The sequence below is a fragment of the Zingiber officinale genome, chromosome 4A (assembly GCF_018446385.1).
Source record: "Zingiber officinale cultivar Zhangliang chromosome 4A, Zo_v1.1, whole genome shotgun sequence".
Lineage (NCBI taxonomy): Eukaryota > Viridiplantae > Streptophyta > Magnoliopsida > Zingiberales > Zingiberaceae > Zingiber > Zingiber officinale.
In genome coordinates this window covers 950,522-977,592 of record NC_055992.1, presented here as the reverse complement: position 1 = coordinate 977,592, position 27,071 = coordinate 950,522, and the positions used below count along the sequence as shown (strand labels likewise).

Below are 27,071 nucleotides of genomic sequence, written 5' to 3'. Positions count from 1 at the left end.
GAAGAAGGGGAGACCGGTCGGCCGAACGGAGAAGGGGAGACCGCTTGGCCGAATGGGGTCTCAGCGGAATTAAAAACAACCCGACTAGGAGTCGGGTATTCGACGCTCATGAGGAATAAGGTCACCTGGCCGATCGAGGAGCCCGCTCGGCCGGAGGCATAAAGTAACATTTACTGTGAACAGTCAGCGGTGCACACGACTGGGAATCTCCCGAGCGGACCGACACATACGACCGGCCGAACGTGAGGGGATTGCCGACCGGCCGAACGCTCGACAAGGGGTAAGAAGAGAACAAGGGAAACATCATCTGACAGCGGGTATGTTCAACGACCAGGCCATACGCAGGATCTTATGACAGAGGGTTCCGTTGTCCCATCAGAGACGTGCTCGGACTGTAGCAGTAAAGTGTCAGGTAAGCTTGTCTGACAAGTACATACTGAGGTATGGTTGAGGACACGTATTCACCTCGGTACATGTGCGTGAGCTCCTTCACAGCTCTATATAAAGGGTCTCACACTTCGCCTGAGGTATGCATTCTCCGAGATTGAGAGTCACTTCTTTGTTGTCCTCTTACCTGACTTGAGCGTCGGAGGGTCGTCGCCGGGAACCCCTTCCCGGCCCGACTTCTTTGCAGGTTCGCCGGAGCTCCGTGTGACCGGTCGGGGATCTACGTCAGCAAAGAGGAGAGCGCCACATGCCCAGCGTCCGTTGATTCAGCGTTCGGACAGAATCACCTTCGGTGATGGATAAGTGGTCAGGTTACTGGGCACCGAGCGAGGACAAGCCTCCGGTGATGGATAAGTGGTCAGGCTATTGGGCACCGAGCGAAGGTGTCCTTCAGATGGCCTCCGGCCGTTCGCTCCGAACAAAAACTACAATTTGATGGGGATGATGAATCCAAAAAAAGATCGTAATTATTTTCGATCGGATCACAATTACGATCCGACCGTAAATACGAATGACACATCCTTTAAATAAAAAAAATGATCCAGGAAATGTTTTCGGCTGCGGCAGTGCGCAGTAGCAGCAATAAATTAGCAGCAGGAGCAGTTGCACTGCAGCAGTTCGGAGGAGACGCTCATCGGACCCACATTCTCTCTTTTCTTTTCTCACATTGTAGACTTGGACCAGAACGAAAAACCCAAGCAGGGCAGGGCAGGGCAGCGCAGCGCAGCGCAGGGCTAGGCGGCCCTCTCCCCCCAACCCGTTCCTTTTTTCCTCTTTCTCGGCGTCACTCCTCTCCTCCATTCGCATATCCAGCTCGCGCTTCGAGATCTGGTTCCGCGCGGAGAAAATCCACAGCGATCCGGAGACGGAGGGTGGGGAGAGGAAGCGGCCGCTCGGCAGCAGTTGTGGCGACGGATTTATGGCTGCAAATGACAATGGCGGCGCTGGAACTGGAGGCGGCGGCGAAGGCAGCGGCAGGGGCGCTGGTGGAAGCCCCGTGGCCTCGATTACCAACGCGCCGGCGGCCACCGCTATTGGGTCCGCGGAGCTGCGGCTCCGTCCTCAGGAGAGGGTATGGCTATGCCTTTTTGATCGCTTATCTTTCTTTTCCTTTATCGGTTTTTGCCATGGGAGGCCGATTTGACGCGTCGTACATTTAGATCTAGATTTGAGTAATTGCAGCGATGGGGTTCTTCGGGGTAGACGTACGGCATGGATATACTACATGCTGATATTGAGTGTGTGAGAATTATTTACTTAATGCTGTTTGTTTAAATCTCAAACCGCAACTGCTTTCTGTTGATATTTACTTGATGCTGTGTGCTTCCGATTTTGTAAAACTAACTTTGAATATCTTGATCTTCTGTATTTTGATCTTTAGGAAGGTAAAATATCAGTGGTTTCAACTAGTAGAGATCTTAAAAAATTACGATCTTGCATATTTAGGTATCTAAGAAGCCAAAATAGTAGGTTTTTCTACTAATGGAAATCTCCAAATCTTCTCCCAACTATATTCTAAATGATTTAGCACAAAAAATCTTTGTCCCAGTTATGCTTCTTTGGTGGAAAATACTGACATTTTGCAGACGCTCTGGTGTATGAGCTCAACCTAGCTTTCATTAACTGTCTCCTTTCATGATGTTTTCTCGTTGGATATTGTGGATCATGATGATGGTATATATATGATTTTCAACTTTTCCATGCATGAACGAACGGTTATACACTTATTTTCCACTCTCAAATTCCTTCCTATGCAATTTGTGCATCTGTTTATTCTGTTAGGCAAAAGGAGCTCGGTACTTCTTTTTAATCATCTGACTTTATCTCTAGTTCAAGTATCAGATCTGCAACCTTAGAGTGAATTTCCATTAATGCTGTTTGCCATAAAACCACAATTCTTCTTGGTCGCTTTATTTTTCATACTTGATTAGAGCTATCATTTACATATTCTCTGTGCATCCTATAATGAAGTTGGCGTATCTATCTTCTGGCTATAGAATTGCTGTCATTTGTTGCTTTGAGAAGCACATACCATCCTATTTCTTTTATTTCTCATCTTTTAAATTAACAAGTCTTTAGTTGGTATGCTATTCTTGGTGACATTGGAGTGTCTTAACTTAGATTTGGATCTTAGATTCACTTGACAAGTTGATGATGATTATTCGGCTCCAAAATTTATGGAACAAGGTTATGTCTCTAGGGAGGCAGGTTGATTCTATGGATTAAGAAAATCTCATCTAAGATGAGAGAATGATCTCATAGCAATCTTCTAGTTGTTGTGATATTAATGAACACACTCGTCAAGAAGACAAGAGAATTCAAGATCTGTTAATATGTATTCTTATGGCGCTCATTCTTAACTTGAATTAGGATTTGTTAATATGTTATTCTTATTAATATGTTGTAATCTTCTTGATTCTCTCGTCAAGAAGACAAGATGAATTTGTTAATATGTTATTCTTATTAATATGTTGTAATCTTTTTGATTCTCTCGTCAAGAAGATAGGATGGATTTGTTAATATGTCATTCTTGTTGGCACGAGAGAGTCTTAACTTGGATTCAGATCTTAGATCCATGACAAGTGTTGACTTCGGTTATTGTCTAGGAGGTAGGTTGATCCAATGGATCAAGAAAAACTCGTCTAAGGGGGTGATCTCATAGAGATCTCGCAGTCGTCATGATCTTGATGATCTTTCTTGTCAAGAAGACAGGAGGATACACAATTTTGGCTATCATATGTAGACTTGCTTTCAAGTTTATATTTGAGCTCACAATCTCATCTGAACCAAACAGGAAATATGCATGGATTCCTCTATTATTCGAGTAGCTTAATGTTTGATATTAAATTCTTATTCACTTGAGAAATTGGTCTATGTCAATTTACTTGTCATATAAATCATCCATATTTACTTGATCTCATTGGTTAAAAAAACTAATTTTAATAAGCCTCCACATAAATGAAAATTAATGCATGCACAAGATTTGACTTGGTGAGTTCCAGTGAAAGACTTGCACTAGGTTTTGTAGCTTTTGGCATTAAACTGTTCATAGTAGAATATGATCCGATCTACTTGGATGAACATAACCTTTTGTCTTGAATAATTATTCATTAGTATAGACTAAAATAACCACACCTACATAGTAGTTGGGATAATTATGCTGACATAGTAGCCTCCTTAGGAGTTACTTGGATTTATTCCTTTGTGTCCATTTTGACCTTCAATTTGATCTTAATTTCTTAAGTTCTTTTAACTTAAAGCAGTCACACTTCACATTTCACACTAATAGGTGATCTCCTATACAAGAGTATCCTATTATACTCTCTTATATCCAGAGAAATACAAGATGGGGATTGCTAAAAGCACATTGCTTAACCTCCAACCTTATTTCATACCTTTTAATCCTAGGAATGGGTTCATAGTGCAACTTAAGGCGATTTCCAAATCTTGTAGTTCATTCGTATCTTTTGAAGCATGATACTACTAAGATTAATTAATTAATGGGACGTCTTCAACGTATATGTGGACACTTAAAATTATATGTACTATCTTATTCTCTCTATAATTGCATGACTATCATAATATATCGTAATTATGTCATATTTTTTAAATATGAAATATCCTCTAGGAAGTTACATTGCCTTTCGGCTTCTTCTCCTTCTTTGTCCAACACTGTAAATTTAAATTCAATTGCGGATCCAGCTATGCAAGTTATTTTTGATGATCACTGAGAGACTGCTGCTCCTTTTATATTTGTAATCCTTATTGTATTTGATTTAGTTATATCCTTTAATATAGTTGCATATCTTGTGGAATGTAATATGTAGGTTAAGGTATGATTTAGATATCTTAATACCTTAGTCAATGTCTTTCAATGGTATTATCCGAATTACTTGTACATAGGTTCAACAAAGTGCCTACATATGTTATACTTGGCTTAGTGCATTTCATAACAAACATGAAATTGCACATAATATTCCTTATGATCTAGTATATTTGAGTTGAGAATCTCACTCAATTCTTCCTTAAGTGTGGACCAAGGATTACTAGGTTTTGAACATTAAGGTTGTCATGCATCACACCTCCTTATTATTGTGTCAATATAATGAGATAACATCTTCAAGTTACATGCCTTTCATCTCACAGGGTCTAATCAACATCTTTGTGTTTGTGACAATATCTTGATCACTTTCTAGTATTAAGGCATTATCAACATAAATACATACAATCACATATGCCTTGATGTTTGGTTAATTTAGACACATTTGCCACACTGGTTAAACTTTTTACGCCACTATTTTAAAGTTAACTTATATAGAGATTTAACAAATTTGCACAATTTGCCTTCTTGGCCTAAGAACCATAATCCTTTGGGCTCTTCCATATAGATATCTTCTTCTAGTTAAACATTTCGAAAGACTATCATGACGTCTATTTTAAACCTTATTTAAATTTATACAAAGATTTAATGTGCATGCACAGATTGCCTTCTTGGCCTAAGAACCATAAATCCCTTGGGTTGTCTATATAATCCCTTCTTCTAGTTAAACATTAGAAAGACTATCTTCATGTTTATTTGATGTTTTTCGAGTTCATAAATATTGGTGCAATAATGCTCTCAAGTGGTCTAGTGTGACTAGGTTGTTTTGATGTGTTGAGAAAGAATTTAAGTTAGATTTGTCCATGGTATTGACATGTGCATTAAGTGTGCATGGAGCTTGGAGAACTTGTGACTCCACGTAGTCAAGTTAGGTTGCTAGTTAACACAGTCAAGTGGCTCATTGGCATAGAGATTTCTAATAAAGTGGACTCCTAGATGATCTGTAAAGCATGGTATGGGAAATCTAAAACATTAAAATTTCTTAGGGTGGCAAACTCTAGGACGAGGAGCATAGAGCTATTGACGACATGCAAATAAATGTCTTTCGTTTCCCTTTTCCTCGATTAATGCATGTATTTGTCGTAATCTCACATCGCCTAATTGGGGCATTTATTGGACGCCCAAATACATGCTCATATCATTTTAAAGGCATCTCTCGAAGTTTTCCCTTAATAAGTGCATCTTCGACTTTCTCTTTAATGTTCTCATTTTTTATTCTGTCCATTTTCGTATACCCACACATCCACCATAACATCCTCATCTCTACAACTTTTATCTTCTACTCGTGTGCTCGATTCATAGCCACATTTAGCGTCATATAATGTAGATGGTCTAATGGTCGTTTTGTAAAAGTTTCCTCAAAGTTTTAAAGGAATCTTACAATCACAAAGAACACATGATACTCTCTTCCATTTCAACCATCTTTCTTGTATTCTATGTAAAATATCTCTATCAACATTTCTATGCATTTACAAAAATGATCTTAAATATTTAAAACTTTATGATTGTCTCACTATGTCTACTACTACTAAATATAAATTTTATATATTTTGTCTTTACTCTAAATTTAGAACCTTTAACTTCCAATGTCTTCTGCCAACATTCGTTAATCAATCAAAAATATATTCATGAATCATGAAGTTGGATGAAGGAACTTTGTGATTTTCTGCCCTATTCTAATTGTCTGAATAGTAAAACTAGACAAATAAACATAGTAAATTTCTTTTTATGGATTCAATTTAAAAATAAATGTAATCAAATGATTCAAAGCACCAACAAGATAAAAAGAATTAGATCATTATAAGAATTGAGAAGAAGACTCCGATCAAACTTGCAGGAAAAGAGTGTAGTTAGTTAGATGGTTGTTGACTCTCACTATTGGCCACTTTTTTTATAGTCACTGCAATGAAGTATGCTCTCTGCAGCTTTTAGAAGAGGAGAAAACCACCAAGACAATTGCGTAAATGAAGAGGAGAATGCTGTGATTAAAAGTGTTGAAATAAGGAAGAGGAGATGATGGAAAAGAAGATGGATGATACCATACTGTTAGGTGCAAAAAGTTTGGACTCTCTAGTGATAGAAGAGGAAAATTGCAAAGATTAGAAGTGGAAGCTGCTATTCAAGGAGGAGAATAAATAGACAAAAGAGGATGGAAAACATACCTTGTGGAGAAAAAAAACCCGGAAGGGTGATTTATTTTTCACTAATTGGCATTCATGTGGTGTTGTTCTGTGAGTTTGACTGTCGAGAATCAGAAAGGAGGATAATAGTTGTAATGGGATGAGAAAAAATCCAATTTAAGGGTTTTATTAAGAGAAAATTATTATTAATTACATGAATTGGTTTTCTTAAAAGACCTTCTGTTTGGAGGGTACTGCAAATCACATATACAATGCAGTCACCTACCAAACTGACTTGGCAGCTGGCTTGCTTTCGAAAACAATGACAACTAAATTTTTGGTGAAAAGGTTATGATTAGAACCATCAACACAAACCTTAATTGTATTCACTCATTGAAAAGAATGACCAAGAAAAAGAAAAGATGATAAAGGAACTACACTAGTGTCCCAATTGTTTTTTGCACTTGGAATCAACAATCACGGACAGATACTGACAATTTATTTGGAGTTGAGTTCTCCTTCATGGGGAGAATGATGCAAATTAAAATTAGAAATTTCTGTATTAGCAGGTCTTGAATTTAGTTTGTTTTTAAAAGTAAATTTTATTTTTGTTAGTTAGAGTTAAGCTAGGTAATTATAGTTCATGTTGAATAATTTATTTTAGAGATAGATTGTTTAGTTACCATGTTTTTCTGTGGTAATTTAGAAATAGATTATTTGTGACTAAGTTTTGTGTGAAAAGATCTTGGTTGCTTCATGGGGAGAATGATGCAAATTAAAATTAGAAATTTCTGTATTAGCAGGTTTTGAATTTTGTTTGTTTTTAAAAGTAAATGTTATTTTTGTTAGTTAGAGTTAAGCTAGGTAATTATAGTTTATGTTGAATAATTTATTTTAGAGATAGATTGTTTAGTTACCATGTTTCTCTGTGGTAATTTAGAAATAGATTATTTGTGACTAAGTTTTGTGTGAAAATATCTTGGTTGAGACCTTTAAAAGAAATCCTAACCCTGCATTACTTATCCTTCAGCTTAATAAAATTTTGTTCTCTCTTTAAGAGAGCCATTTGTTTTGATTCTCATCAGTCCCACTTTCTGGACTCATATTGCGTTCAAGGACTGGAAATTAATTTTAAACTGAAATCTTTGAATCAATGACAAAAAATGTTAGTCAAGGGCTAATTTTATATCCTTTTTCTTATAAGATCAAAGCTTAAGCTTTAAGAACTCACATTCTGCAGAAACTAGAGCTCATAACATATGTTTGGTCATTTGCAAGCTCAATGGTCCCATGACTTTAGCATTGGAGAGGTTAGTGGTCAAAAAGACATTTTCAGGACTAATGTTTTGGAATGCAGTCCAGTTCCTACACTGATACTTTGTCAGACTAACATTTCAATGATATATCATGGGTTTAAAAGATGGAAAAGATATCTCCATTGGTTTGAGGCATTTTGGATGGAGTTTAAAAATAAATTTATGAGAGCTTAGGTCCAAAGTAGACAATATCATAACATTATAGAGATATGTGAATTCTTTTGGTCCAAAAAAAAATCACATTCAAAGTAGCTACATTGATATTAGTGATGAAAGATGCCCTTAGAGAGTAGAAATAGCAGTATGGATTTTCTCCATTACCTCTCAAGTTGTCAAAGGTTCCAAGGCCAGCATATCAGTGAAAATTTAGTTAAATTACAATGTCAAAGCACATGTATTTGCTATAAAGTTCATCCGATAAATCGTTAGATGATAATCCACAGTTAAAAAACAAGATTTGCTCTTTGCACAAAGGAGTACAAGAATCAAACAATTCCCGAGAACTTTGGTTAATCCTATTAGGCGAGAACTGCCTTCAAAATGTTGATTAGTGCACCACCTCCAACTCTACGGGCATGCCCATACCTAACCCAAATAATTGAGTGTTGCCTAGCATTGTTAGCAGAATATTGCTTGCAACTCATAGTACCTATATCAGAAACAATGAATCGGATTTCTATGGAATAATATTGTCCACTTTGGGACTAAGTTCTTATGGATTTATTTTTGGGCTCTTTCCAAAAGTCCTCAAACCAATGAAGATATCTTTCATCTTTTAAATCCATGATCTTTTTTATATATTTCCAATATGGGACTTTGATTGTATTTTCAACAATTTTCGTGCCAAGTAACTTAGCTCCTAAATCATGCTTTGACATCGCATGCTACCAATTGTTTGATCTATGGACCGCCAGTCTAGTTCATATATCTTCTCTTAATCAAAATTTATAATTTATGTACCTCCACATTTGGTTTGATTTGCACACTTTTATAATATATCTTGTTGAAGTTTGTTGTGCTCCTGGATTGCAAATTAAAGGCTGTATGGTGTTATCTAACTTGTACATTTTTCTTTGGACCAGTGGAGTAGATGGGGAGGCTGCTTTGGAGGACTGTCCTGTTTTGGGTCACAAAAGAGAGGGAAACGAATTGTTCCAGCATCTCGAACTCCAGATGGGAATGCATCATCTAGTCGTGTAAATGGTCCTCAATCTGCAGGAATTTCTAGTGAAAATACAATTCTAAACTTGTCTATTCTTGCCCCACCTTCATCTCCAGCTTCTTTCACAAACTCAGCACTCCCTTCGACTGCCCAATCACCAAACTGTTTGTTGTCAATGTCAGCTATTTCTCCTGGAGGACCATCTTCAACCATGTTTGCAACTGGGCCATATGCTCATGAAACTCAATTGGTCTCACCTCCTGTGTTCTCTACTTTTACAACTGAACCTTCCACTGCTCCATTGACCCCTCCACCTGAACTTGCTCACCTTACAACTCCATCATCCCCAGATGTGCCTTTTGCTCGGTTTCTGTCATCGTCGCTGAATATTAGAAGTGCTACAAAAGATAATGGAATGCCTTATTTATCATCTAATTATGTTGGAAGTGAATTCCAGACAAATTATCCTTTTTATCCTGGAAGTCCTTCTAGCAGCCTCATATCACCTGCCACCGGAACCCCAAGAACTGGGATTTCATCTCCTTTTCCTGAGCGGGATACTCCTAGACAGTGGGATGCTTCTGCATCAGCACAGGATTCACCATGTTGCAGAAATGGTGCATCAAAGCTGTTTGGACTTAATTCAGCTGCAACAAGAAATTTTATACTATGCCCAGATTCCAGTTTCTTCTATCCTGCAACATCAGCTCAATTTCACTTGGACCAGGCACAACAATCAGTTCCTCATAGTGCTGGGAGACATAGTATGTCCAGGGAAGCTGATGTTCACTCCAGTGGAAACAGACATAGTAAAGCCTGCAAACAAGATGCAGAAGAGATTGAAGCATACAGAGCATCATTTGGATTCAGTGCTGATGAAATCGTCACAACACAACATTATGTGGAGATGTCGAATGAAGTAGATGAATCCTTTACGATGTCTCCATTTGCAAATACGAAAACTGGAACTGATCTGTGTCGCACTAACGAGTTTGCCAACAAAGGGAAAAAGTTATCCAATTCACTAGATCCTCTGCTGACAAAGCAAGTTCCTGCTCAGCCTGAAGTTGGATTGGATGGCAGTTCTGATCGGGATAACATACATGCAGGTAAGATTAATTGCTTAGAATAGGATTTTTTTTCTCCCAAGAAGAATCATACTTGCTTCCATTCTAAGTATCCTTATCCCTTATGTCCTGTAACTGGCAAAAAAAAACTTAACGCAAGGGATACTGTCATATCATCACCATTTTCTTTGAGATAACGTATCTGTCATGCTGTCCAGGTTCTAGACCGAACTGTCTGTGCGAAAATGCCTCACCTTTACTTCATGGTAACACTGACTCCATTGGTGGAGAGGGAGGTAGCTCAAGGTCATCAACCGATCCCCAACTTGGCAAGCGAGCGCAGCCAGGACAGTCATTCTCAGATGCAGAAATTGATTATAGGAGAGCGAGAAGTTTGAGAGAAGCCAACACCGCACTGACCTGGCGCAATTTGCTGATTAACTGATCTCCTTCTATGCTAGTTAGAAGGATGATCAAATCTCCTCTCTATTATCAAGTCTTTGAGCTTGCATGGAAAATTTTTTTTCTCCTGATTCAGTCTGTGACTACTTGTAGGTCCTAGCAGCTCGAGCTGTGGTTATTGGTGAGTTCCTCTCATGACTCCCTGTAGTCAAATCGTGATTATGATGAAGACCTTAGTTCCTCTGATTAATGTTGTACAGTAGTATCCTTTAAGCTTTGCCTCTTTGTTTAAGTGTAGGTGGCTTTTAGCTCACCTGTAAAAAGACCTTGCAGATCATAATGAGAGTCGAATTGCTTTAAATTATTATTTGCTTGTGATGAGGACCGAACTTTGTTCTCGACAACTTCTATGCCAAGTAATTGCTCTATTTCACAACCAGTTTCTAATCCTTTTTCATGAAGATTGGCGATGCATCAAGGGTGGGGGTATCAGTAGTGAGGATTGCATCTGAGAAGCATTGAGAAAGCCAAGTTATTGAACTCTTGATCCTTTAAAGACATAATTATTGAGTAGTTGAAGGATCAATATTCATATCGACTAAGAATATCTATATCAACTATCCTATCTAAAGATTTTACTCTAAATTTTAGATAAGGTAATTAAAAAACTTTTACATCAACTACCATTTCTATTCTCTAAATTTAGATTTGATGAATAGTGATTCTCTAAATTTAACGAATGAAACTTTTACTCTAAAAATAAAATAATATTTTTTTAATCTCTCTCATTTCACTCAATCTTTTTAATTTCTCTCCTTTAACTTATTCCATAAATATAACAATAAAAATAGAAGAAAGAGAAGAAAATAATAAAAAATTAAGAATGATGAAATTTTAGGATAGTTGATGTAGCATGTAGTGAAAAGTGATTGTCTAATTTTAATAAAGTAAGTCATTTATTTTAAATTTTAGATATAGTAATAGAAAATTGATATAGATGCTCTAAATATTAACAAAATTGTATACCGTTGAGCTTGATCCTCTTATCCATTCCATTTAGGCAAAGTTGTACGCTTAAATTTAAAAATACTAATTCAAAAATTTAAAGACCAAAATCATAAGCGAATAATGATTAGGTGTCCTACAATTATTATATGTACATTAAAGCCCTATTTCTTACATTCATTTAAGCCATATATCTTACATTCAAATCCTCCTCATGTAAAATTATAAGAAATTGAATATATAATTAGTATTTGCATGAGTAGTTATTTAAATAGATCTTGAGAACAATTTTTATTTTTAACCGGTGTAAAATATTTCAGTAAATGTTTGACCTCTCCATTTAAAGGACCCCTATGATTTATAAGTCTATAACTTACTATGAAGCCAACTGGACCGATTGGGATGATACTGGACCAATTGAATGAGAAATTAAATGTGTTATATTTCCTCTTCAAATCACATGCACAACAAGGCATTTGCGCTAAAAAAGTACCCATTAATTGTTCTATGTTATTATTTTTCTTCATATTACAGAAATTATAAACAAATTCAACCTTCATCAGTTCAAATGTTTTATATACCTGATACTATGTTCAATTATTTATTCTTTTAAAGGTAAATTAACAACAGACAAAATTGAAGGGGAATTTTATCCCTTTATAGGTTTTTTACCAAGTGGAAATATCTCTATCACAAATTAAGCAAATAAAATTTCATCTCGAAGGTGATTCATAAAATTATAACTTCTCCAATTATACAAGGTTCCAAAGAACATAAAACCTAAGCAAATGAATTCCATAAACAAGTCATAAGCTTAAATACCCACTTTAAATAAAGCAAAGCAAACATTCATGACCCAAAATTACTTGGCTCAAAATTGCGAAAAGGAAAATGATTCGTCCGAAAGCCATTAGAAGGTCCTAGAATAGGAAATACACAAGAGGAATAACAAAACCACAATAGAAACTTCTTCTGACATTTCTTCAACTGGGGCATTGTTTACTTCAGTGGGATGAACCTGGAGGAGTGCGTGGCACCAATACCAGGTCTTCCGTGCTTCACAGGCTTGTATGAGATGGAGAACTCGGCCAAGTAGTGACCAATCATTTCGGGCTGTGATGCCAAAACAAGGATCATTATTCAGTAAAAGAAAACTACTAAGTTCAGTTGCAGCTATGAAATGGGATATCAACATATGGCAATTAATCTTCTTTTAATTGGCAAAATTGACCCCTTTGCAATGACTAAAGATTCATGCTATGCTAATCATGGCTGGTATATTTTGAGATTCGTGAACAAAGAAAGTGAAACTAACAATTACAGAACTTAAAAATTGTTAAATATATTGTAAATTTGCCATATCAAAAAAAAGTTACCTTTATCTCAACCTGGTTGAAAGTTTTTCCATTGTAGACACCAATGATGCTCCCAATCATCTCTGGAACTATTATCATGTTCCTAAGATGCGTCCTCACGGGCTCAGGCTTCTCACCAGGAGGTGCGTCTCGTTTCTGAATATAAAGAATGAATAGGAATTACAAGAATTCAGAGTAATAAAATTGCAGTTGAAAATTTAACAGAGATAAATGAAAAACCTTCAGTTAACCCACTTGATCTGCACAGAAGATTAAACGATGCATGCGACTGAGTTAATCATTTATAAATGAATGATAGCATTTACCAATCAAATCATCTCTTCAGCTTTTATTAATTGTAATCTTATTATTGATATCTTATTACTACAGCATGAATCTAATAACATTGCCAAGTTTGAGAGTCCAAAGAACTTGCTCAACTATATTAGTAAACTATTTTCAATCCTCATTTACTTCAAAGACACCAATCATTGCTCATGCAAGGCCACTAACACAAACATTGATCATGATGAATAATGTTGTATAATTTGACATCAATGAAAGTTATGACAATTTCTGTAACCAACTGGGTTGCAGGCATAAATCAGCATAAATCATAGAACTAGTTATCATATCACAAGCAAAGCGAAAATTTTCTATGCAAAGAAAAGACAGAAAGGGGGCAGCTTACAGCTTTGCGAAGCTTCTTAATCAAAGCCATTGGCTTTCTCTTCAATCCCCTCTGAAACCTGCGCGGCCTCGCGTTCATTCTCAAGCATAGCAAGGAAAACCAAAGAACAAGAACACAAGGAAACGAGATCCAAACCTTCTGCGAGCACGCGCACCGAAGAGCTTGACGAGCTCGTCGAGGCCCATGTCAAGGAGCTGATCGAGATCGACTCCGCGATAAGAAAACTTCCTGAAGGTTCTCTTCTTGGGAGCCCCTCCGACGTCCACGGCATCTGAAGCATCCGCCTGTAATCAAAACCAACAAAGAGAAAATCTGTGGATATCAAAAGACTGTAGTGATCACTACACACTAACACACAAGAAGAAAGAGGTCGAGGCTAACCATGGCGTGCGAGTGCTGCTCTGGTTAGGGTTGCCGGTGGCGGCTGTCTGCACAAGCAAAGCGGCTATGAGGAATTAGGTTTTTGTGGGCGCGGGAGTTACTTATCGGTGAGAGGAACAAATAAAATATCAATAAAAAATAACCAAAAATCAAATTAACCAATGAATTGAAACTATTAATTAGAGATTTACAGATTTATTTATTTAGAAAATTTATCGAATGTTTTTTTATTTTAATTTATTTAATTTAACTGAATAAATAATTTTAAAATTTAAACTGAACCGAATTAATTAATATATTCATTTTTTAAAAAAATAAATTAAAATTTTAAATAACCCAACTAAATTGTTATAATTAATATTAAAAAAATCTCATAAATTTTTAAAAAATCTTTTTATATTTTTATAAATAAATAGAAGTTCATCAATCACGTTAATATAATATTTTTTAAGTTTTATGGGGGTACACATAATCATCTTCTTACTGTAATAGCTAATATTTTATATATTTATGCAATAATAAAAACATATATTTAAATCAATTTGGTTTGTTAAAGTTTATAAAAAAAATACAATGTTTTTAAATCAATTTTTTAATTTAATATTTAAATAAACCAAAGATTTATTTAATATTCAAAATTTTAAATCAACAACGTATATTTTGTTATGAACAAACTAATTTTTTTTTTATGAACTTTAACATATAATATTTCTGTAAATACTATATTATTCTATTTCTTCTTTGGCCTTCATTGTACTCCTAGGATTATGGTGCAACAGTAGGATATTTAAATTGTCTCCCAGACATCCGCGGTTCGAACCTCAGTTATGTCGAATTTGTAAAAATTTTTCCTCCAAATGGGACGCACAACTAAAGGATGTTGGACTCCTGGATTGTCTGCTACGAGCGCTTCCCAATTTATCCTAGTAGCCGGTGAAAAATTTCCGTGGAACCGGATTGATCACACCAGACTCAACGTTATTCAACCTGATTAATCATTTTTTTTCTTTGGCCTTCATTGTCCTTGAATCAAGTGCTGGTTTGAAGATACAAATTGGAGATGATCAAATAATGGTCCTCCATTGTAGGTCAATCCCAAAGCTTCTCCATTGAGTAGGAAAATGGCCGATATGTTTTTAGCAATCAGAAAATTTAGGTTTAACAAAACAAAACCAGTGTCCATAAACTACTAGTAATCTTCTTCCAATATCATAAATGCTAAACAAAACGAAGCAAAAAATTTGATGGCCACAATTTTCTGAGTATTATTTGCAAGTTCACTTGTCATTCAGATTCCACAAGTTCCCTTCTCTTGCAGCAGAGTGTAAATCAACATGGCAGAGAAGTTTTTGCAATTACCTAAAAAAAGATTAGAAAGGTCCTCCTGATGCCTTTTTCCCAAAGAACACCTCCAAAATCAAAGGTGAGAATGGTCCTTTCTTGTTCAAATGCTCTCTGATAGCTTTGTCATCCAGAAACAAACCTCTCTCGAGCAACTTTTTCACAAAACTATCAGCTTCCTCCATTCTTTTCTCTTTAATGAACTCATCCACCAGACCGATTAAAGTAGCTACATTTGGTTGATGTCCAGCTTCCAACATCTCCATACAGAACTCGACAGAATCCTCCAATTTCTTTCCTTGACAGAAGCCCTGAATGAGAACCTTGTAGCTGAATGCATTTGGTGCGATTCCATCGTTCTGCAGATCCTCCAAGATTAAATTTTGGTGCTAGCGGATCCCCAACTCGATCGCTAGGCAATCCATCGCTTGAATCGTCGATCCTGTCTCCACTGGCAGATCTTAATGGCGATCAATATCGTGGATTGTCAAAGTCACCCATAAAATCTCGGCCGAAATCCTTGAATGCCGACTGCGTTGATCGACTAAAATCCTCTCTTGGAGGGGTACTCCGTCCGGCTCTGCTAGGGGAACGGCCACGCAGACCATTACCAGTCAAACCAAGCTCGTCTTCGCCCAAATCAAAATCAGGGAAAAGATCACCTGAAGTGGCGTCGATGCCGTCCGCCTATGCCAAAGGCGGCACCTTTCGCCTTTCCTTGCCGCCGTGACACGCTGGCCTAGAGGAGGGCCGTCCAAAGGAGGCTTCTTGGTACGATCGTTGATTTTCCTCCTTGTCATCGTTCCCAAAACTGAGACTACGAAGGAAGGGATCTTCGGAGCTGTCGTCACCGCCCCTTTCTCCTCTCACGGGCCGGCCGGGGTTGCGGCTCGTACTGAAACTGATTCCCGGTGCACATCGCCCACCTATCGATGTTTTAGGAAGACGGTGCAGCCTTCTCGAGAGTTTGGAGAGGAGAAGCTTGGATAGGGTAGTTTGCATGACTGGTCTCTACTGGGGCAGCGGAGGGAAGCGCCGGAGGAAGAGACTGAGATGGCCTGGAGAGGCGGTGACGCACTTGGGGTTAGGGTTTTAATTTGTGAAAATTATTACAAATCCTTCCATTTTCAAATATTTTATTTCACCCACAAACCATTAACTCCGCTACTTAGGCTTGCACCACGTGGCAGTCAAATTTTTAGTGAATTTTAAAATGAACTAATTTATTATATAACTAGCATGCATGGCACGTAAATCAGTCCATAAATTTAACTGGATAAAAATAAATAATTTAATTTTTATATCAAATATTAAATGTTAAATTGATAAAAATAGATATTATATTCTATCTTAATAAAAAGATTGAGAAAAATATATTTCCTATTCACAATATTATTAATCTTAAAATATAAGACTAACAAAAACACAATGAATATCTTTTATAAAAAAAATAAAAAAATTATTAATAAATTTTAAAATTACTAAATGTGAAAATAAAAAAATATTAACTTAATTTAATTTTAGACGTTATTATAATTAGTTATTAAAGGTCAACCTTCTTAATTATGCATTAAAATAATAATCAAAATAGGCAATGCATTCTACATAAGTTTGGTCGGATGTCTGACGTACTTGACACTAACTCGGCCTGATATCCTTTTTCCAGTAAGTATACTTTCAAGATTTATGCATTGTTCTAGTGAAGTGCACATGATAGCAACGAAGAGGGTACTTAGATATCTCAAGGGGATGAGTTCCTATAGAATGAGGTACAGAAAGTCCAACAAGTTTGAGCTCTATAGATTTTTTGACAGTGATTGGGCAGGTTCTGTAGATGATATGAAGAGTACTTCGGGGTATTGTTTTTCACTAGGATCAGCTTGTTTCTCATGGTGTTCGAAGAAACAAGAAATTGTAGCTCAATCGACTGCAGAAGTTGAGTTTGTTGCGGCAACAAGTGCTATGAATCAAGCTATTTGGTTGAGGAAGCTTCTGAATGATATGGATTACATAATGGAGAAGGAAACAAAAGTTTCTGTTGATAACCAAGCTGCAGTGGCGATCTCAAAGAACCTAGTTTTTCATGGTAAAACAAAACACCTTAATGTGATGTATTATTATCTTAGAGTAGACCCGACCCCGGGCCGGGTCTAGCCCGGACCCGGCCCGGGCCCGTAACCGGGTCAACGGGCCGGTTGCCCGTTGACCCGGTTCGCTGGGCCGAACTGGAACCGGTCCGGCAAGTTGGCGGGCCGGTTCCGATTCATTGGGTGTAAAAACCGGCGAACTGCCGGATAACCGGCGGGTTGATCCGACGGTTCAGCCGCAAATTTTTTTTTTTTTTTTTTTTAAATGGCTTGAACCGCCAGTTAACCGGCAGTTCATAGCCGTTGGAACCGCCGGTTAACCGGCGGTTCGTAGTCGTTGGGAGGGTTTTTTAGGTATTTTTTTTCAACGGTTAGGATCATTTGACCGTTTTTTTATCAATGGCTATGATTTAGTGTCCGTTACTATCAAAACTCTATAAATAGATAGCTCATTTCATCATTTTTCACACACATCTTCTCTACTCTTAATCTCATTTTCGTATTCTCTAATCTCTACACGCTTTCGTTTTCAATTTTCAATTACAATGGAAGGAGGCCGCGGAGGTGCATCATCTCGAGCTCGGAAGGGAAAGCAAATAATGAATCCGCGGGAGGAGGACCCCAACATTCAATCCACCGATGATGAGATCGAGCATCTTCCGAATCCGACACCCGAAACACAAGGAAGTACCGATGCAATTACTTCTAAGGTTCGGGAACTTCCTCCTCTAAAGTCTTCTATTTTTACTAAACATTTTGAGAAGGTCACTCTTCCGTCGGGAGAAATGCGTGCAAAATGTAAGCACTGCAATGCTTCCTACAAATTCCAAGCCGGCGGCGGCTATGGGTCGTTGAAACGACATGTAGAAACAAAGCACCCGACTGAATATGGACTCGACCGTTCTCAAACACAATTATCAAGATTTTCTTCAACTAGCGGTAGTACCGATTCCGGTTTATTTTTATATTCGGATAATAAATTAAGAGAATTATTAGCTAAATTTGTTTCCGTAGAACATCTTTCTTTTAGTTTTGGATCTAAATGCACATTTGAAGATTTTTGTAAAGAATCTCTTAATCCATGTGCTAAACGTGTTCCTAGGACTACACTTACTCGTACAATTAAAAAATTAGTAAAACAAGGAAAAAAGAATTTAATTGATGAATTTAGTAAATTAGATAATAAAGTTTCTTTATGTTCCGATATTTGGAGTGATCATTGGCAAACACATTCGTATATGGGTGTGACTTGCCATTGGATCGATAACTCTTGGAACCTCCAAAAAAGATTATTAGCTTATAGAGTTTTTGATGAATCACATAATGCTTATAATATCGCACAATTATTATGTTTAATTTTAGAAGAATATGGTTTAACTCATAAAATATTTTCAATATCATTAGATAATGCTAGTTCTAATACCGCTTGTATAGATGATCTAAAATTTGTTTGTCAACCTATTATTGGAGGTTTATTTTTTCATATTCATTGTGTATGCCATGTTTTAAATTTATGTGTTCAAGATGGTTTAAAAATTTTAGAAAGTTATATTAAACCAATTAGAATTGCAATTTCTTATTTATGGTCTCATCCATCTATAATGAAACAATGGGGTAGGTTTTGTAAAATTAATGGAATGAGACCTAAAAAATTTCCACGTGATGTACCAACACATTGGAATTCAACATACCAATTATTACAAGATTCATTTCAATATAAAGAATTATTATGTTTATTTTTTGCACAAAACACTAATACTAATATATATTTATTTTCACAACAATGGAATATTTGTAGTAGTATTTGTGAAATTTTAAAAGTATTTAATGATGCAACCGAACAACTTTCCGGTGTTTATTATCCCACTGCTCAATTAGTTTTAGAAAATTTTTCTAATATAGTATTAGTTTTAAATGAACATATTAATAATGAATCTTTATCTCCTTGCATCTTAGCTATGAAAACTAAATGGGAAAAATATTTTTATTTAATTCCTGAAATTTATTTAATTGCATTTGCTTTAGATCCTAGATTTAAATTAGAAGTTTTACAAGAAATGTTAACTTTATATTATGATGCTTTAATTCCAATTAAAGATTCTTCTTCCCCTAATCCAGCTAATATTATATATAATGTTAGGATTTATTTATATGATATTTATAATCAATATTATGCAAAATATGGAACACAAATTAATATTTCTGAAATTTAACAAACTACTAGTAGTAATTTAAAACTTACAAAAGCACAACTCTTATTAAAAGAACAGACAAAACGTCCACGGGGATCCTCAAGTTCCACACAGGAACTTGAGAATTATTTTACGACTTCTTTTGATTTTAATGAAGCAGATAGCGAAAACTTCGATATCTTAAAGTGGTGGTCACAGAAGGCTCAAAGCTTTCTCGTTCTCTCCGTGATCGCAAAAGAAATTTTAGCTTGTCCAGTGTTAACTGTTGCTGTGGAGCAGACGTTCAGTGCCGGCGGCAACATATTAAATGAACGACGATCAACTTTGTCTCCCGACTCCTTGGAAGCCCAAGCATTACTGGATGATTGGACCAGAGCGGAGAAAAGAATCCAAGGAATGCAACTTTCAGATGACGAAGTTGAAGATTTTGATACTGAAGGAACAAATACGACAGGAACAGGAAATGGAAGTGAATGAAAATGTAAAAGGATAAAAAATATAAAAGAACTACGTGGGCTTTGATTCCCCTAAAGGGATACGTAGACAACTTAAATAAGTGCAAGCCCTTTGTTTAATAAATTTTAATTTCTAATTTTTAATGTTTAATGTTTAATGTTTAATTTTTAATTTTTAATTTTTTTAACATATTAATCTTGAACCGTGACAAACCGTAACGAACCGTGAACCGAACCGTAAACCGGCGGTTCTGAACCGTGAACCGTAACCGTCTTGGACGGTTAAGGTTAAGGGTCGACCTGCCTGGAATCGTCGAACCGGCGGTTCCGAACCGTCGAACCGTCGATTCCGAACCGTGGTCAGGTCTATCTTAGAGAAGTGCAGCAGATGGGGGAAGTAGAATTGATCTACTGTACTACAGAAGATCAGTTAGATGATATCTTCACCAAGTCTTTTCACCAGAGCAGATTTGTGTGGCTTCGAGAGAAGATTGGAGTGTCTATCAGCGCTTGATCCAAGGAGGAGTTTGTTGGTGTTGGTTCAAGGCTGATGACAATGAAAAATAAATGTTGATGATAATGGAGATTGAATACTGAAAATAATGGAGATTAAATGAGTTTTAATGGTCTAGAGTTAATGGTGTCCTTTCATTTGTCTTATTGTCTTTTAATTTCTTTTTTTTTTTTTGTGTCTATTTAAGGTTTGTGTGATGTAATGGTTTCAAAGATGGATCAATCGAAAATCTAGAAAAGCATTTGCTCAAAGATTGTTCGAGTGTTCTAATTAAGTTTTGGTTCGTTTCGTCCTGTAGAAGGTTGCGCTACAACAACTAGCGTCTGTAGAAGGTTATATTGTTCTCTGTATTGCTTCTGTTGTAGTTTTTGATATTGATGCAGGTTTATTTCCGCAACGTTAAAACCTACATAGATGATAAAAAATCACCATATTGGATATTGGCATCAATTTCACTGATCACTTAATATTTTGCAAACCTCATGAACAAACATGGAGCAAGTTGAATATACTATGTATCCTCCTGTCTTTGACTTAGCATCTACTAAATCAATTGCTGCTATAATGAGTTGCTGCAACAGATGGCTAATCAGACAAATCATTGAGAGTGCAGAATATGTAAACATCAATGCATAGATAAACATGAGAATCTGAAAGATACTTGTATCAACCACAATTTGATTGAAACTTTATGCTGAAGAAAGCAATATTAAAACAAATAATCTCATAAATGGACATAGCGATCCCGTGTGTCGGTTGCAAAGTTTAGGTTGTTTGATACTTGAATATGTACCACTATGGAGCAAAAGACTTTAGTCTAAATTATAGTTAAGCAATTCATTTCATCTTAGTTAATTTTTTTAATGTGTGGGCGTTAACTACAAAGAAGATTAACTCATTCCTCTATATTAATGGCATTTTATATAATCTAAAATTAAAAATAAATGTTTCTAGTACATTAACATAATTAAAGTTAATATTTTTTTAAAAAAATATTACAAATAATATTAAAACATAAAAAGTCGAGACCCAATAAAATAAGGCCTTTAAATTAATCTTTAAAACATGAACTTTTTTATAAAAAAATAATTAGAAAAATATAAAAATATAAAAATTGATACTCAATCAAATAAGGGCTCTATGCATATACTTAAGCCTTAGCCATAATTATTATAATATAAACATTTCATCGATTAATAATGATCAATATTATATTTTAATAATATTTTGATTCTAAAAGTATTAATACGTATTGTAGTAACTATATTAGTCAACATCATGTTATAACTAATCATGAGATCATAATTGCTATAACTATGTAGTTGTAGCGACTATCGATTCTATAATTATTATAATTACATAATAATTTTAGAATCGTAATTACTATAATTGTATAGTAATTATTTGAAAAGCAAAATATATACAACTGAAATGGAACATAATAAGTGGTTTAAAAAAAAACGCCCTTTTTTAGTTTTGGCCCTAAACACTATGCTATTTAAGAGTGCATTTTACTAAAAAGAAGTTGAAAAATAAAGAGTCAATATTTTTAACTATATTTTTAATGTGTTAGATATAAATAACGAGAAATCATAATAAAAATCAGTAAAATTGGCCTAAACTATCCAAAACCTTATATATATATATATATATATATATATATGCACGAATGAAATTTGAAAATGTTGTGATAGAAAATAAAAAGAAATAAAAAAAAAACAAGAGAGAAAATGATGGAGAAAAAAAAAGAAGGAATGGAGATCAGCCTCGTGAGTTCTGTGTCGTGGTGATGCTATCCGCAGGCGTAACACTTACACATATTGTAATATATAGATAGATAAACCTTCTTCACAAAATTAAATGAACAAATCAAGAAACCCAAATAAATCAATCCTTCTTAATTAGCTCCAAATGGTCTACGTTTGATTGCAAATATTTTCTGATCGATTAGAATGGAGATCGATAAGATATGCCTTTTTGTCATGACGTGAGCCGGCGCCGCCGACCAGTAGTCTCCGAAGAAACGCTGCTTCCGCCAGAGCTGCCACCGGCGGCTGCAGGCGCCGACGACGTCGTCCTCCGCGGTGACGTCGACTCGTCGGATTCGGATCGGCACGTCCACTCACGCCGGGGTTTCGGGCGGATGGCGAAGGTCAGCTCCGGGTCCATCCGCATTCCTTCAGTAATTGCAACATCAAAATAGTTACTATAATTATTGAGTTATAAATAACACCATAAAACTAATTGTTTAGACACGCCTAATCTTAAAATTCAGTAATTCATTTTCAACTTTTTAACTACGGTAAAAGGCTTCTTAGCCTTAGATTTTTATTGAAAAATGGGATTTTTAGTGTGCTTTTCATTATAGATGAGTAACCTCCTCTTTAGCCGGTCAATCCAACAATTTTTTTTTTTTTAAAATTTAAGTAATACAAAGGTCTTTTGAGAATGACACAAGACCATTAGATGAGATATGAAAAGGGCATGGAACATATCAATAGAGAAGGAAAAGGCAACATGTTTTTTTAAATCAATTAAAAAAAAAGAAATAAGAGTAGATTAAGATTTATATAATCTAAAATTAAAAATAGATGTTTCTAGTACATTAATATAATTAAAGTGAATATTTTTTTAAAAAAAATATTACAAATAATATTAAAATATAGAAAGTCGAGGCCCAGTAAAATAGGGCCCTTAAATTAATCTTTAAAACATGAATTTTTTATAAAAATAATTAGAAAAATATGAATATATAAAAATTGAGACTCAATCAAATAAGGGTTCTAACCTCTATGCATAGATTTAAACTTGAGCCATAATTATTATAATATGAATATTTCATCGATTAATAATAATCAATATTATATTTTAATAATATTTCGATTCTAAGATTATATTATAGTAACTATATTAATCAACATCATATTATAACTAATTATGAGATCATAGCTATTATAACTATATGGGTGTAGCGAACCGATTCCATAGTTATTATAATTACATAATAATTTTAGAATCGTAATTACTATAATTGTATAGTAATTATTTGAAAAGCAAAATATATACAAGTGAAATGGAACATAATAAGTGGTTTAAAAAAAACGTCCTTTTGAGTTTTGACCCTAAACACTATACTATTTAAGAGTGCATTTTACCTAAAAAGGAAAGTTGAAAAATAAAGGGTCAATATTTTTTACTATATTTTTAATGTGTCAGATATAAATAGTGAGAAATCATAATAAAAATCAATTAGCCTAAACTAATTGACTATCCAAAGCCTTTTTTTTATATATATCAATGTTAAAAGGGCACGAATGAAATTTGAGAATGTTGTGATAGAAAATAAAAAGAAATAAAAAAAACAAGAGAGAAAATGATGGAGAAAAAAAAAAGAAGGCATGGAGATTAGCATCATGGGTTCTGCGTCGGTGTGATGCTGCCCGCCGGCCGACGGACAGGCAGATGGGCGTAACAATTATACATATTGTAATATATAGATAGATAAACCTTCTTCAAAAAATTAAACGAACAAATCAAGAAACCCAAATAATCAATCCTTCTTAATTAGTTCCAAATGGTCTACGTTTGATTGCAAATATTTTCTGATCGATTAGAATGGAGATCGATGAGGTATGCCTTTTCGTCGGGACGTGGGCCGACGCCGCCGACCAGTAGTCTCCGAAGAAACGCTGCTTCCACCAAAGCTGCCACCGGCGGCTGCAGGCGCCGACGACGTCGTCCTCCGCGGCGACGTCGACTCGTCGGATTCGGATCGACGCGTCCACTCACGTCGGGGTTTCAGGCGGATGACGAAGGTCAACTCTGGGTCCGTCCGCATTCCTTCAGTAATTGCAACATCAAAATAGTTACTATAATTATTGAATTATAAATAACACCATAAAACTAGCTAATTGTTTAGACACACCTAATCTTAAACTTCAGTAATTCATTTTAAACTTTTAACTATGGTAAAAGGCTAGCCTTAGATTTTTATCGAAAAATGAGATTTTTAATGTGCTTTTCATTATAAGATAAGTAACCTCCTCTTTAGCGGGTCAATCCAATAATTTTTTTTTTTTAAATTTATGTAATACAAAGGTCCTTTGAGAATGCCACAAGACCATTAGATGAGAGATGAAAAGGGCATGTAACAAAGAAGGGAAAGGCAACATGTTTTTTAAATCAATTAAAAAAAAGAAATAAGAATAGATTAAGATTTATATAATCTAAAATTAAAAATAGATGTTTCTAGTACATTAATATAATAAAGTGAATATTTTTTTAAAAAAATATTACAAATAATATTAAAATATAAAAAGCCCAGGCCCAATAAAATAGGGTTCTTAAATTAATCTTTAAAACATGAACTTTTTATAAAAAAATAATTAGAAAAAATATTAAAATATAAAAATTGAGACTCTTGAGTCATAATTATTATAATATGAACATTTCATCGATTAATAATGATCAATATTATATTTTAATAATATTTCGATATCAGGTTATTAATATCGTATTGTAGTAACTATATTAGTCAACATCATGTTATAGTTCTACTATAATATATATGTAGTTGTACGACTACTGATTCCATAGTTATTATAATTACATAATAATTTTAGAATCGTAATTGCTATACTTGTATAGTAATTATTTAAAAAGCAAAATATATACAAGTGAAATGGAACATAATAAGTGATTTTTAAAAAAACGTCCTTTGAGTTTTGACCCTAAACACTATGCTATGGGTCAATATTTTTTACTATATTTTTAGTGTGAAATCATAATAAAAATCAGTAAAATTGGCCTAAACTAATTGACTATCCAAAACCTTTTTTTTACATCAAGAGAGAAAATGATATAGAAAAAAAAGAAGGCATGGAAATCAGCCTCGTGCCACATATTGCAATATATAAATAGATAAACTTTCTTCACAAAATTAAACGAATAAATCAAGAAACCCAAATAATCAATCCTTTTTAATTAGTTCCAAATGGTCTAGTTTGATTGCAAATATTTTATGATAGATTAGAATGGAGATCGATGAGGAATGCCTTTTCGCCGGGACGTCGGCCGCTGCCGATCAGTAGTCTCCGAAGAAACGCTGCTTCCGCCAGAGCTGCCACCGGCGGCTGCAGGCGCCGACGACGTCGTCCTCCGCGGCGACATCGACTCGTCGGATTGCGTCCACTCACGTCGGGGTTTCGGGCGGATGGCGAAGGTCAGCTCCGGGTCCGTCCGCATTCCTTCAAGCTGACAAGTTAAAGAAAGATTCTTTCTTTGTCGAGGATTCGATCGCCCAATGTCGGTTTGAATTGTGATTTGTTGAAAGGTTCGGGAGCTCACCTTGCAGCCGATGGAGCAGAAGCGGAAGGAATCCAAGAGGCCGCGGCCGCAGGTCGCGCAGCCGGCAGCGACGCCCTTCCCGGCCCTCTGCTGCGGACGCTCGTTGAGGAACACGATCTTGGCGCTGTTGATGGTGTAGGTCTGGATCGAGGAGATGTCGATCAGCTTCGACACTTCCGACACCCTGATCACATTGTGATACGACGACCTCCGAATCTAAAGAGAGACCCCCAATCGCATCAAGCTTCGATTTTTATTAGTTTATTTGGATTAATTCGAGCAGGATAAAAAACGGCAAGAAGAACCTGAACGCATCGGTGGTCGTTGTGCTCCGGGAGGCAGTAAGAGCAGAGCGCGTCGCCGGTGCAGTCCAAGCAGTACATGTTGCACTCGCTCTTGTTGGAGTCGCCGTGGACTTCGCAGTGCGTGAAGAAGCTCGTCCGCAGGAGCGGCCACAGCCATGTCGGCGATCGAAGCATTGGACTCATGTCGCTCATCTGCCTTCCAGAATCGAGGAGAAAGAATAAAAACAAACAAAAAGATCTGAGAAGCAAGAAACCGTCGAATCAGAAGAGTGCCAAGATCGCACCTTTATCGATCGCTTACAAAAAAAAAAGGGATGGAAGGAGGAGAGCAATGGGGCTGCTAAAGCATCCAATGGCGCCGCCTTTCTGGGAGATTTCCAAGAAAATGGAAGAGGAAGGGGAGGAACGCAAAAGGAAGATCCAAAGGCGCCGCCTTTCTGAGAGATCGAAGGCAATGGAAGAGGAAGCGGAAGAACACAAAAGGAAGAACAGGGGTTTTGTTTATATAGGGAGGTTTGGGGAAATCACAAGGCAACTATTAAATGAAACAGGGGAAGGAAACCAAAAGGGGGAACGGACGATGTTTACCTATATATAATTTTTATTTTTCGTTTTTTTTTAAAAAAAAATAAGATTTTATTCTTTATATAGATATATATAAAAACGGAATGTGATGGAGGGATATAGAAGGGCATATTTTGAAATATCTCATAATTTATATTAAAAAATATGAATAAAAATTGGCCTAAGGGAGGTATTTGGATGAATTAAACAATGTTTGAGTTTATTACGAAAATTTGGGGCAATACATAAATTTCCTACCATCTTTTACAGTTTTCTAAAATATAGTATAATATTTTATTTTATAAAACTAATATAATATTCATAAATTGGATTACAATTCATCACTCATTAAATATTAGACAGCTCGAGGAAAATTTTTAGTAACTCAACCATCCTATAAACAAATATAATTAGTGATATATTATTAATAATTTTTGTAAA

The 27,071-nt window shown here is 35.7% G+C and overlaps 3 protein-coding genes across 3 annotated transcripts; 1 reads left to right on the top strand and 2 right to left on the bottom strand.

The window, feature by feature from the left end:
• Positions 1-1,088: 1,088 nt before the first annotated feature.
• Positions 1,089-10,758, top strand: LOC121969173 (uncharacterized protein At1g76660-like). The gene is made up of 3 exons (XM_042519126.1): positions 1,089-1,519; positions 8,846-10,034; positions 10,211-10,758. The coding sequence occupies exons 1-3, from the start codon at positions 1,367-1,369 to the stop codon at positions 10,435-10,437; spliced, it is 1,569 nt and encodes a 522-aa protein (XP_042375060.1). The 5' UTR covers positions 1,089-1,366; the 3' UTR covers positions 10,438-10,758.
• A 1,415-nt stretch (positions 10,759-12,173) lies between these two features.
• Positions 12,174-13,951, bottom strand: LOC121973041 (40S ribosomal protein S15-like). Its single transcript, XM_042524637.1, has 5 exons — positions 13,827-13,951; positions 13,581-13,729; positions 13,446-13,503; positions 12,776-12,910; positions 12,174-12,512 (listed from the first exon to the last, which is right to left on the bottom strand). The coding sequence occupies exons 1-5, from the start codon at positions 13,827-13,829 to the stop codon at positions 12,399-12,401; spliced, it is 459 nt and encodes a 152-aa protein (XP_042380571.1). The 5' UTR covers positions 13,830-13,951; the 3' UTR covers positions 12,174-12,398.
• Positions 13,952-22,395: 8,444 nt separating this feature from the next.
• Positions 22,396-26,249, bottom strand: LOC121969090. The gene is made up of 5 exons (XM_042519014.1): positions 26,073-26,249; positions 25,762-25,977; positions 25,470-25,668; positions 24,085-24,255; positions 22,396-22,592 (listed from the first exon to the last, which is right to left on the bottom strand). Exons 1-5 carry the CDS (start codon positions 26,247-26,249, stop codon positions 22,396-22,398), a joined length of 960 nt encoding a protein of 319 aa, XP_042374948.1.
• Between the last annotated feature and the right edge of the window lie 822 nt (positions 26,250-27,071).